At 50.8% G+C, this 12,699-nt stretch overlaps 2 protein-coding genes across 2 annotated transcripts; one reads left to right on the plus strand and one right to left on the minus strand.

Moving 5' to 3' along the window:
- Nucleotides 1-717: 717 nt before the first annotated feature.
- On the minus strand, nucleotides 718-5,946 carry WDR53 (WD repeat domain 53). The gene is made up of 3 exons (XM_063408740.1): nucleotides 5,822-5,946; nucleotides 4,438-4,929; nucleotides 718-1,957 (listed from the first exon to the last, which is right to left on the minus strand). Exons 2-3 carry the CDS (start codon nucleotides 4,912-4,914, stop codon nucleotides 1,370-1,372), a joined length of 1,065 nt encoding a protein of 354 aa, XP_063264810.1. The 5' UTR covers nucleotides 4,915-4,929; nucleotides 5,822-5,946; the 3' UTR covers nucleotides 718-1,369.
- On the plus strand, nucleotides 5,924-11,067 carry FBXO45 (F-box protein 45). The gene is made up of 3 exons (XM_063408741.1): nucleotides 5,924-6,302; nucleotides 6,575-6,931; nucleotides 8,585-11,067. The coding sequence occupies exons 1-3, from the start codon at nucleotides 6,027-6,029 to the stop codon at nucleotides 8,768-8,770; spliced, it is 819 nt and encodes a 272-aa protein (XP_063264811.1). The 5' UTR covers nucleotides 5,924-6,026; the 3' UTR covers nucleotides 8,771-11,067.
- Nucleotides 11,068-12,699: the final 1,632 nt, after the last annotated feature.

Genomic DNA, 12,699 nt, shown 5'->3' on the forward strand with positions numbered 1-12,699 from the left:
TTTGCTATTGTGCCCACCAGATCATGTCTTGGGCCAAAGTTTCCTGCTGGGAAAGGCTGTACAAGCAGATTGCCTTCCTTTTTTTTTTTTTTTAATTAAAAAGATATGAAGGCAAAATTTGATTTGGATGAGAATGAGTTGTGTTTGGTTGCAGGGAGCTGCTTTGAGGAAAGCCAAGACAGCTGGAATCTTTCCCGTAAAGGATGGAGAGAGGAAGCACAACCAGATAATGATTTTCTGGAGATGGGTATATAAAAGACAGAGCTGGAAATTTTTCCATGATATGGGTGTTGTAACAGCCCAGCTGGTGAAACACTGCAGCACAAACCCCCCACCCGTGCAGCAGGTCCTCAGCCAGGACTAGGAATTACCCTGTCACAGTTCTGTGACAGCATAAGGACAGCCCAGAAAAAAACCCCTTTTTTTAAAATTATTTGCCCACCGCATGGGAAATCCAGCATGAACTGAATATGTCCAGAGCTGCAGCATTTCCACTTAGGTCTTCCTACCTTCAGTGTGCAAACAAAGGGAAGCTTCTTGCAAGCCAAGTTCTGCTTATTGTGTTTCAAAGTTTTGGGAAGACAGGAAGTATTTGGGTAAGGAGAAGCCATGCCTTTGGCCCTTCGTATTCCCCCTGTGATGGGGTACAAGACACATTTTGACACAATTTTGTGTGAGTCTGGCACTATTCGAGTGAGTCCAAGGACAAGGGAACAGTGAGGGTGAAAGCATTTATTAAGACAAGTGTAATAGCTCTTATTCCCTGGGATACACAACTAACTGACAGCTGACCCAGCAAACAGGTGTAACAGTTCGCCTGCTCCAGTGAAAAAAATCAGTTGGCAACCACAGGGAAACCCATTTGATTACTCGTTAATTGATGCATCTCTTGTCTACACAGCTGCTGACAGAGTGATGAAAACCAGATACCACCATGAGCAGTTTAAGCCAACTGGGACACAGCTTCATGGGAGAAGTCACACAGAGCACTGCAACAGCCCAAACCACACAGAGCTGAGCCAGTGACAGCCCTGCTATGTTCAGCAGCCTCGCTTACCATTGTGGTGTCTCCTTAGCACTAATTTTCTCCTCCAGCCTTAATTACGTCAGCTTAGCCATGTACTAATGTTACCCCTAAATATAGAGACCCGTTTCACTTAAATTCAAGCAGCAAACTGCCAACCCTGCAAGAGACAGTGGCTGTGAACGTAACAGCCACAAAGACCCAGCCTGAGGCCAGGGACACCGCGAGTGCACAGCAAATCCCTTCCCAGAGGGGTTCCCTGTCCAGTTCACTGTCACTAGATGTGACAGTGATGGTTCTGAGAAGTGGTTTTGTCCCCCAGACTTCTGTAAACACCTGAGTGCCTTAAGGTTCTGACAACGGATAGGCTGATACAGAGCTGGTCTGGTCAGCAACCAGCACTCTCCTGGAGCCTTTGATCTCTGCGTACGAGAGCCAGTTCACCTTCTCTCCGTGCTCAATGCTGAGCTTTGGCACAACTCCAGCCTGTTCATTTGAGGCCACTTTGTTGAGCTTCCCATCTTTTCTGCTGGAAGCAGCTGCTTGGGCCTTCTTCCTGTGCAGAGATTTTGCTGGACTTTTCTGCTGCTTCCCAACGTTGCTGCTGACATCCCACAGCAAGACTTTCCCGTCGTTTCCTCCCGACAACAACCAGTACACCTCTGGCATGAAGAGCACCTGCGAGACGCCCAGGCTGTGAGCCTGGAACTCCAGCTCACGCTCAAACCTGGCGCCGGTGACTCGGAATATTCTCACTTTACCGTCCTGAGCCCCGCAGCTGAAGACGTTGCCGCAGGAGGCGACAGACAGGGAGTGCACGAGCGGAGGGTTGAAGAACTGCCCGCCTGACCGGGAGCTCTCTTCCTCCGTGTCACACTCCTGCAGGTTCACAGTCCACAAGGGACGAGCTTTCTGCAGGTTCCACAGCATCACCTGGGAAAAAACATAACAGGATGAGTCAATAATTTGTGTGTTTTACTTCAAATCAGAGCTTTAATAGTACAATAACAACCGCACTTCTTGCCCTAGCAGAGCAAAGGCTGTGCATGACTCCAAGACGTGTGAAGCATGTGGTGAGGAGTGGTTAAACTCGCCCTAATAAATGGAGCAAATCTTTCTGGCCTGCCTTCCAAACCCCAAAGCCCCACCACCATACTCTGCAGTCAGTGACTCAGACCTTTAGACCACGAAGGAGACACAAACACTGCTCTAAAAGCTTTTGCATTCATCTCAGCAGTAGTAATCATGATGTACTGCACATCAATTATTGAGAAGGAGGGACACGGAAATGCCAGCAGTGAATAGAGATCATTACCATTCTGCATTTCTGTCTCTGTTACTTGACCTAAAATTGTCACTTCCACAAATGTGTCTGAAAAATGGGAGAGCAAAGGGAAAACAGCAGTTGATGTTTTTAAATAGGCATATTTGTATTTATTTTTATATCCAGTGAGTAGATCTGGTTTATGCTATGGAGTAGGGCATGCTTTACCTGCTGACATGGGGCAGCTCATGCTTTTAGACTTCCTTGTCCAATGCCACCCCACCTCCAAGCCCCCAGTGAAGAATCCTGTGTCTCTTGTATAGCAGTTCAAGCACTACAGATTTATACTGAGCCAATTAAAAATAATGCTCTCAAGACTTTTGTAGGATCTGAATTGACACTAAGCATTCTCAAAATCGAAAAGCACAAGTCAGTCTAATGCAGCACTGGTGTACTGTTTGCTTCATAAAGTTAAGCTTCAATTTGTTATTAATAAAAGTATTCCTTCAGTGGTAATCACCAATAAAAAGTACAGGAGTATTTAAATTTAGTTCACAAAAGAGCCTGGCTCTGCATTTCTGGAATCCAAATCATATAAAAACATCTGAAATGAATTTCCTGCCACTTTCCTGTTTCAGTGACCGCTGTTGCTGCTGCACTAAAACCACTTCCACAACTTTGATTTACTGTAAATCAGAGGGGCTGGGCAATGCTTACAGAAAATATTCCTGTTTTCATCAAGGCAGCACTACAACAGCCTGATGAATCGAATCCATCAACTGCTGACAGGTTTTCTGCAAACTAAGTATTTTCTGTCCTCATGGCACTTTCCCTGCTCCATCGGAGCTCCTGAAAGAACTTCAGCAGCCTAAATTTCCATTCTCATCAGCCTCAGCTTCCCCAAGGGTTTGACAAGCCCCGAACATGTATCATAACGTGCCCAAAGGCATGGTGCAGCACAGGGCTTCAGCATTCTGCAGCTAAGCTCCCCTTTGGGAAATGATGTATCTTAAATGCAGCCTCAATGCAGAATGATGCTCTTTTCACTCTACAAAAACACTACTGAAATCCTGTTTTGGGATACCGACTTTCACCTAAAAACCAACTTGCTGAGCTACAATAAATGAAAGTAATACTAAAAAGTCACAACAAATAATCAGCTCGCTTGTACCTACTTGTACATAAATGTTTACAATTCTGATAAAAAGCTTCCAGCCACAAGCTTGTGTATCTGCATTTTTAGGGACCAGAATTAAGCCAGCTGAGGGACTGAGTGTTTACTCCTCCCAGACAGGATCTATCATCATGGCTTTAACACAGAAAAATACAGTTTATACTAAATATCAGCAGGTATTTGTTCTAACGGCTGTGAGATGTAGTTTGGTTTCAGAAACACAGGGTGAAACTGCTCAACGCTGTTGCACAAACTTCACCCTGACACCGCTGGAACCACAGAAACCTTTGAGAAGTGACAGTTTTCATATCAGGCTAAACCAGGAATGTGGTGAGACCTCAACCACTGGAAAGAAATTACTAAAAATACCTGTTCTGGGGGGCCAACTCTGGACTTAATTCCCAGCATGGTTCTTCTCAGAATTCAAAGGACAAAGTTTCCTCTTGATGAGGATAGAAAAGTTTAGAAGGCAAAGAACATTTCGTGCTTCCAAGATGCTAACAGAACAAAGGATAAATTATCCAAATCATTTGTCCTCACAGGGATGTGCTCCACTTGGAAAGATGCTGCTCTACCTGCCTGCCTCAAGCACCATGCCTTTTCCTCACCATCCTTTGCATCTCCTCAGCAGCCACAGCTGATCCCTAGGGAGAGCTGCTGGTTTTGCTCAGTCCAACAGAGCTAATACGGCATGAGTGAGCTTTGCAGTGTACTCTGATTTCCCCTCACTCACTTTTTAACTGTAAATGTTAACAAAGATAAAAACAGGGGCAGAAGCTGCTGAGAAGAACATAGCACAAACAGCCCCAACACTGAGATTTTTGGGCCAAAACTACTTCAGTTCAGTGAGGGAGCTTTCCAGTGACTGCAGGCTGAACACCTTCATGCTCGGTGAAAGTCCGCGGGTGCTTCACTACACACGTGGGTAATTACAGTTTCACTTCATTAACAACCGTGCACGTGTATGCAAATCACCTGCATGTCCAGTCCACAGGAAACCAGGCTTTGAGGCCGCTGGGGTCGGAAGGCAACAGACGAGCAGATGTTGGAGTGTCTCAAGGACCGGCTGACTTTCTTGCTTTCCAAGTCCACAACCTTTATGGCCCCGGAGTCATCCGCGGCCGCCAGGAAGCCGTCGGTGTCGTTCAGGGAGAGGGAGTTGATCTCCTCCTCGTTCACGTGGAAGCGCTGCAGGGGCTCCTGCAGGGCGCGGACATCCAGCACGCTGATGGTTTCCCCGTGGGCGGTGTACAGCGTGCCGGGGCGGCGGGCCGAGAACACCACCGAGGTCACGTCCTCCGCCTGCGGGAGCCGCAGCTGCGCCGCGGGCGAGCCGCCGCCATCCCAGAGCGCCAGCTCGCCCCGCTCCGCGCCGGAGGCCACCAGCCCCTCCGCGCTCACGGCCAGGCACAGCACGGGGCACGAGTGCCCACCGCTCCACTTGACTGCCATGCCTCAGGAACAGCCCTGGAACAAACAGGAACGAGCCCTGAACTGAGGTGGTTGTTGGTCTCGTTAGAGCAGAAACTTATCAGGCAGTAAGAGCATCCTGCGAACTACCTGAAACTCTAGTGTCCAGTTACAATGGGCAGCTCAGTACCCAAAACCAGCAACTACAGCAGGCACAGCCACGCTGCTGACCGGCCTTTCCCAACCCAAGTGATACAAGGTGTCTTTTAAAAAGAAGTACTACTCATTTAAAACAGGTTGCAACATACTTAATTGGCTCTCAGGGCACACCCATGGCGCTCGGCAACCTCACCTCCCCCTGGTGTGACTGCGCACGGCAGCCTGTGTCACAGCAGTGCTGCGGGAAGCACATCAGCACAAAATTAAGCCAAGGGCGAAAAAGGGCAGCACACAAGTGTTGGAGGGAGTGGGACCCTGTGAGAGAGGCACACGGGGTTTGTGTGACAGCCCAGCAGCAGCTTCGCAGCCTTGACACCCGTGCATTTCTTTAACTATTGGGCAATAAACGGCTTGTTTCTGGTGGTTTTGCTCCCTTTTCTTTTTCCTTTTTAACTATGTTATGTTTTCCATGTGATTTTTGTTGACCCAGATCTAAAGAGTAGCCAGAGCCCATTTATTCCATCAGAGGAACTTCGGTCTTGGCGATCGAATAACACTACAGAGAGGGCCGATAGCTTCCCCGCAGCTCGTGCCGGGGCAGATCCGCGGCCGCCGCTCCCCGGGAGCCCCAGGTGAGTCGTTCCCTGCCAACCCCCGGGCCCTGCAGCAGCTGGGTCCGACCGCCCCCCGTCCCGGCAGGCCCGGCTCTGGGGCCGCGCCCCGGCCCGGCCCGCGGCTCTGCCGGGGCCGTCCCGGGGGGTTCGGGCGGCCCGGGGGCCCCGGGTCTCACCTCCGCTCCCTCAGCTCCGCCGCGCTCCCCTCGCCTCCCCCGGGCTCCGCTCGGCTCCGCCGCGCCCGCCCCCGCCGGCCCCCCGCGCCCGCCGCGCACGCGCGGGGCGGTGCCCGCGGCCGAGATGGCGGCGCTGCGCGCCCCCGCGCCGTGAGGCCTCGGGCGGCCCCGGCCACAGCGGGCGGCGAGGGCAGCGCGGGGGGCGATGGCGGCGGGGCCCGGCCCCGGGCCCGGCCCCGGGGCGGCCGCGGCGTCGTGGGGAGGGCCGGGCTGGCGGCTGCCGGGGCGAGTGCTGGAGCTGGTGTTCTCGTACCTGGAGCTGCGGGAGCTGCGGAGCTGCGCGCTGGTCTGCAAGCTGTGGCACCGCGTCCTGCACGGCGACGAGAACAGCGAGGTGTGGCGCAGCCTGGCCGCCCGCTGCCTGGCCGAGGAGGCCCTGCGCACCGACATCCTCTGCAACGTGCCCACCTACAAGGGCAAGGTGAGGCCGGGACCCCCGAGCCGCGGGGCCGCCCCCACCCCGCCGGGCCCCTTCACCGCCTCCCGCGGCGCTTGGGGACCCCCCCACGGCCCTCAGGCCCACCCGCCATCGGAAACCAAGGGGGCGGGAGGCTGGGAAACATGACAGGGTTTTATCTCCTGGAGCCACGATGGTTTGGGTTGGAAGGGATCTGCCATGGTTAGAGACGCCTCCCACTAGAGCGGGCTGCTCCGAGCCCCGTCCGTCCCCCCCACCCACCTTCTCTCGCCCAGGTCCGTGCCTTCCACCACGCCTTCAGCACCAACGACTGCTCGCGGAACGTGTACATCAAGAAGAACGGCTTCACGCTGCACCGCAACCCCATCGCGCAGAGCACGGACGGGGCGCGCACCAAGATCGGCTTCAGCGAGGGCCGGCACGCCTGGGAGGTGTGGTGGGAGGGCCCGCTGGGCACCGTGGCTGTCATCGGCATCGCCACCAAGCGCGCCCCCATGCAGTGCCAGGGCTACGTGGCCCTGCTGGGCAGCGACGACCAGAGTTGGGGCTGGAACCTGGTGGACAATAACTTGCTGCATAACGGGGAGGTGAACGGCAGCTTCCCCCAGTGCAATAACGCGCCCAAATACCAGGTGAGGGGGCTTGGCCTGGGCTGGGGGGTGCTGGCTGTCCCTCGCTGTCTCGGCTGGCTGCTGGATCGCTCCTAAGTGACCCTCAAAGGTCTCTTTGCCTTCCCTGTAGAAGGCAAATGATTCCACCTTTGGGAGCTTTTTCCCCCTTCATTTAGTGCTTCCACAGGCTACACCTGTCTGGTGTTCAGTGCACCTGACCCTGGGTTGTTTCCACACTTTTATCTCAAACGCTGAGTGTGGAACCTGTACTGTGGGTGTCTGCTTAGACATTGTAGTGCTTTTTGGAATAAAACCTGAAAAGACTCTTGTAGCTTTCTGAAGTAGCAACTTGCCCCACAGCAAGGTGAGTGTCTGAGGGCTTGTACCCCTTTGTTGTGTGGCAGGGTGAGCTGAAGTTAGTGCTTAGGTGAGAGTTCCTGCAAAAACCTGCAGCAGTGCTGATTGCTGCTGCTTTGCTCACTGGCCAGCCTTCCCATGGGTGACATCCCTTATCTGGAATCTGATGTTCAGATAACTTCAGGGTGTTAAAGAGCAGAGGCCGCCCCACCTTCATGTCCTTACAGAAGTGCTTGTCCTGTCATTCTGCCTGCTCACACAACTCCCTTTTCACTGTTGGATTTGCTTGTGTTACAATTTAAACTGGATCACTGTAATTGTCCATCTCGTAAGAATGGGTTAGAAGGGACTTTGAAAATAATCCAGTCCGACCCCAGTGCTGTGGCTTTGTACTGGCTTACATTTCACTTGTGGGTGAAGATCTGTGTAGTACCTTGTATCTGATATTCCTAAATTTGATGTGAAACTTCAAATCAGTGATCCTTTGGTGTATTTTTTGTTGATTAAGACGTGTGCAGTGATCTGCTTGTAGAAAACGTGCTTAAAGGAAACACATGTGTGCGTTAGTGTTGGCTGGAAGAAATTCCCACTGCTGGGGCTGGCTGGAGAAGAGTCAGGAGTTTGTGTGATACCTGCTGTGCTTGTGGCTGTTCTCTGGAAGTTTTATTGATGTCTGAGACAACGTGTGCTAGATAAATGCAGGGAGCTCTGGGCCTGCCTGGATCCAAGGCTCCTGCTGTGGTCAGTGTTGGTTCTACTTGTGTGTGTGTATATATTTTTTAGGGTTTTAATTTTACATTTTGTACTGAAATTTCCTTTACCTTGGTGAGGGAACACCTCTGTCTGCGACAGCACCTGCATATTAGTCTATTCTGGGAGTTTTTTGTAGGTGGCACTTGCCTTTCTTAACTCCATTGTCTTTAAAAATGCTCCTCACAGAGCAGTTCTGCTCAGCAGTAGCAGGAGCTGAACGCAGAGTTCAGAGAACTTGGAGCCCAAATTGCAAAGATTCCAAAGCTCTGCAGCATTTCCAAAGCACACAGTGCCTGCTCTCAGTGCTCTCACAGCTTCCTAAGGGAAAGCTCACGGTTATTATCATGAACAGGTGGTGGATGCAGGCTGTGCTGCTTCAGAGGTACTCAGGATCGTGGTGAAATTGAGAAGTTTCCCTCATAAGAGCAATCAGTCACGAGATGCAGGACAGCCTTGCTTTAAAATTCTCTGCTGCGTTACACTTTGCATTATTTTTGTTTCCGTCTGAACATGCTGACCCTTTCTGTGTGTTATTTTTACTCCCCCTCCTGTCTCTGTTTCCAGATAGGTGAAAGGATTCGAGTGATCCTGGACATGGAAGACAAAACATTAGCATTTGAGAGGGGCTATGAGTTCCTGGGAGTTGCCTTCAGAGGACTGCCAAAAGTTTGCCTGTATCCAGCAGTGTCTGCTGTGTATGGTAACACAGAAGTGACTTTGGTCTACCTGGGAAAGCCTCTGGATGGATGACGTGGATTCTTTTGTTGGGACGTCGAGCTGTGGATGTTTGGGAGGAGAAATCTGCATGTTGGTTAGAGGGAAACGTGTATTAGAGGAAAAAACATCAAAAAAGTGTGGGTGTGTGTCCAAGAGCCATCGAGGGAACCGCGTGGAGTTTGGGAACGGAGGACCAGCGGTACTTCAGAAATTGTGTTACATTTCCTCTTTCTACCAGGCCAGAAAAATCCTCAGGGCTGCAGTTGATTGAGTGGGAAGCTGACACCTGCATGTTGCAACAGTTTTTATTGCTAAAATGGCAGTGTGACCTCAAACATTTAAGAAAGGACTCGATACAAAAATGCTTGAGGAAATTACCCTGGGACTTGTAAGTGGCGTGTTTTGTGAGAGACTCCCATTTTCCAACCTGCTTGTTCCTTCCTTTCCTCCCTGGGGCCAGCGTGGGGGCTGGAGCAGAGCGGGGCTGTGGGGGGTATTTACAGTTTTTAGTGTCCTGAGAGGCACGGTCTGTGCAACTGCCCTTCTCTGGTACAACCATACAACACGTGTGCAGCTATTTTTAAGTGTATTTTAAGGATTGTATATAAAAGAAAACGTTGAAAAGAACAGTTCAAAGAAAGGGTTTGCTTTATTCTAACTGGGACAGAATTTCTTCAAGGGAAAAAATCCCCCCCCTCCCTGGCACCAGAACACACACCTGGGGCAGGTGTAGAGCCCTCATGTCAGTGCAGTTCTGTTGTAATGTGTTTTGGGATGCTCTTGTGGAGTGCAGTGCTGCTTTGGGTTGTTTCCTGTAAAAGTTGCCATGGCTTCAGTGACAGGTTTGTTCTCTGTAGGAAACAAAACTTTCCCCACGAGTTTCCTTTGGCCAGAACTTGCGCTCCCCTGGGGGAGGGAAGGTGAGCACAGCCCTGAGCTTGCCTTCCTCTCCACGCCAGAACCGCCACCTCTCCGGAGATCCCCTCACTGCTGATCACTGCTGGGAGATGTCTCAACATAATGGGAAGGAGCACTGGGCTTCTGCAGCCAGACCTTCCTTTCAGCTTCAGTGGCTGTAGAAAGCTTTAAGGCTTGCCTGAACCTGTCTTAACTGAATCCAATCCCCCAGTACCCCAACATTCACCTGCCCAGGCCCAGTAGAACTCTCACCAGCCCTGGGATGGGAATTGTGGATCACAGTCGGTGTTTGTGTTCTTTACTGATTTTCTCAAAGCCATGTCCAGAGCCCCCAGGTGTGTCCGTGCGCTGGCCTGTGCAGGCTGGGAAGCTGCCAGGTGTAGTGAGGAGGGAATTCCTGGTGAAACCACTTTGCTGTGAGGCTGGAAGGTGTGCAGGGAGCCCTAGGAGGGCCCTTTAGCAGGGCAGGGGGGCTGTGAGCCTCGTGGCTGGCTCGTGACTCTGCTTTGGTGCTGGTTGGCATCTCCCAGACTGCTTGGGCTGTTGCAGAGCCACTTTTCAGAGAGGGAGAAGGAAATGTTTATACAACCTCTCAAAAAACCTTTTTTTTTTTTTTTTTTGTGTTAGAGAATGTGAGTTTCTTGGTATCAGACACTGGCAATTCTCTGAGCATGGAAGAAAGAGGAATTCCTCTTGGACTGTTGCTTATCTCCCTCCCTGTTCCTCAAGGAGGTGAGTGAGGCTTTGCCTTGGAGTGCTTTTGGCCAGGTAGATCACAAGGTTCTGCCCTGGAAATGTATAAGTTGTTACCATTTAAAGGATTTAAAAGTATTTATTTGTTTTGTGTGTTCATTGCTGAAAGGCAAATCAAGGTCTATTCCTCTTGCTGCATCAGACAGAATGTGCTGTGAGCAGTTGGAGGTGTTTTAGGTGGTGCTGAGAACAGCCAAATAAAGGATGTGGGATGGGCATGCAGGTACCTCCCAGACAAATCTGTTACAGGCATTGATTGTACTGGACTGTGAAGTGTCTGCAGAGCAGAACCGTGGGGCAAAGAGTTGGGGATAAAGGAAACAAAACCCTGCCCAGTTTAGGAAAATAAGTAGTCCCCAGGATGAATGTATAGTGCAGTCCTGAAAGATGCAACCTCTGCGGTTGTCCGTGATCCAGTTAGAGACAAGGAAACCCTGAGAATTCCAAGGAGTTTTAATCACAAATTCAGATTGATTCCCATTCCTCAGACTGCATCTTACCTTCTAAATAATTTCCCTCGCAATCAGAAATGCTGAAAGTTGAACATTCCTTAAGGGTGGGTTTGGGTGGACTCACTTATGTAAGATTATAACTTATTCCTGGAGACCAATGCTGGCTGTACAAAATATTAAAATAAACTCTGCTATCATTCAGAAGGATCTGTCGGTGTGATTGTTGGAATGACATCAGTGGGACCCCACGGGTGGGAAGAAGGGAGCTGCAGTTTGGTGTCCCTAGAGGACAGAGGCACTGGGGCTGTGTGATCTGCTGTGTGACTGTGGGAATGAAAGAGTCTGAGTGGTTAAGGAGGGCTTGGAAACTCAGGGATCTGATAGCTGTGCTTGGAAAATCGCCTGCTCTGGAACAGGGATTCCCACTGGTGACTGTGGGAAAGGCATTCCTGCCTGCTGGAGGCCTCTGGATTGGAGTTGGGGTGCTGTGGCCACTGCCCCCACTGCTGCACCGAGGGCTCTCCCTCCCCTTCCTGCTGTTTCCTCAGCTTGCCCCATGAAAGTTCAATATTTGACAGTGCTTTTAGGAAGAAGTGTTGCAGTTTTGAGCTCCGAGGCCCTTCCCAAGCTCTGCACCAGGAGTTTGCTTTTAAGCAGTAAATCTTGGCTAACACCTCCTTCAGGAGCAGAGAGGTTTGATGCTGGCTCGCCAAGGAGGCAGAGGAGGTTTTTTCAGCCTGAGGGACCTCAGGATCAGCTGAGCAATTGTTTGGGATATTTTTCCTGCCCTGACAAGGGATTTAAAGGCTTTGGTCAGGGGCAACATCAGGTGTTCACAGCCCCCATAACAGAAATCAGTCAGATTAACAGGTCTTGCCTTCAGAATCTTACAGGATTTGGGGATAAGTGAGTGTTTTATCTGTCATTTTAATAAAAGTCAGCATTCCTCGTGGTCTGAGCGTGCTGTGAAATCTGTTGGGAGCTGAGCAGTCAGTCCTGTGTCCCTGCCATGTCTCTGAGGAGGTGAGAGGAGCTCGGTGTGGTCACTAGTCTGGGGGCAGAAGCTGTTCTTGTCCTTGGTGCTGCCTTGTGCTGTTCCTAAGCGTGAGACTCCTCAGGTGCTGCCGACAAACTGATAAATGAAGATGGGGTGGGGAACTCCCCTCTGGAAGGTGCTTCCATCGCAGGTGAAAGCTGCAGTGAGTGTTTTGTGTGTGCCCTGGCTCGGTGCGGTCCCTGCTGGCCGCGTTTCGGTGACAAACGCAGGCAGGAGCAGATGGCCCCGGTGCTGCGCCCCCGCCGGGGCTGTGCTCTTCCCTGCCTGCCTCGCAATCCAACTTCTCTCCCTGCTTAGCCCCGAGCTACATTTCTGAATTCCCTCAGCACACTGGGTGTGTTTCCAGATGGCTGCCTCTAGGTTTTTTTTCCCTCTTCCATTTTCGCTGGGTTGATGACAGCAGCGATGAGTTAAAATTACACTGGGCCTGATCATAGTCTGATTGTGCAAAATTGGTTTTCTTAAAGTATTGGAGAGGTGAGTAGTCCTCAGTCTTTCCTTCAGCTATGTATTTCCACGTGAATATTGCGGTTTTTACATGTTATAAATAGCCCTTAGATGTGTAAGTGAATTTTTTTTCACTTACAGTGAAATCTACAGACAGAAAATAGCATTATTGAAATTGCACTGAGATCCTTTCTACATTTAAAAAGGAGGTTTTCAGGGGCTTGGCAGTGGCCGTGCTTGTCTGTAAGGGACAGTAGCCCACCTTGTGCTAGAGTATGATTGAAAGAAAAAATGAATGAAGCGGTGAATGAACACAGAACCCTTTTCCTGCAGTG

The sequence above is a fragment of the Prinia subflava genome, chromosome 11, assembly GCF_021018805.1.
Source record: "Prinia subflava isolate CZ2003 ecotype Zambia chromosome 11, Cam_Psub_1.2, whole genome shotgun sequence".
Taxonomy (NCBI): domain Eukaryota; kingdom Metazoa; phylum Chordata; class Aves; order Passeriformes; family Cisticolidae; genus Prinia; species Prinia subflava.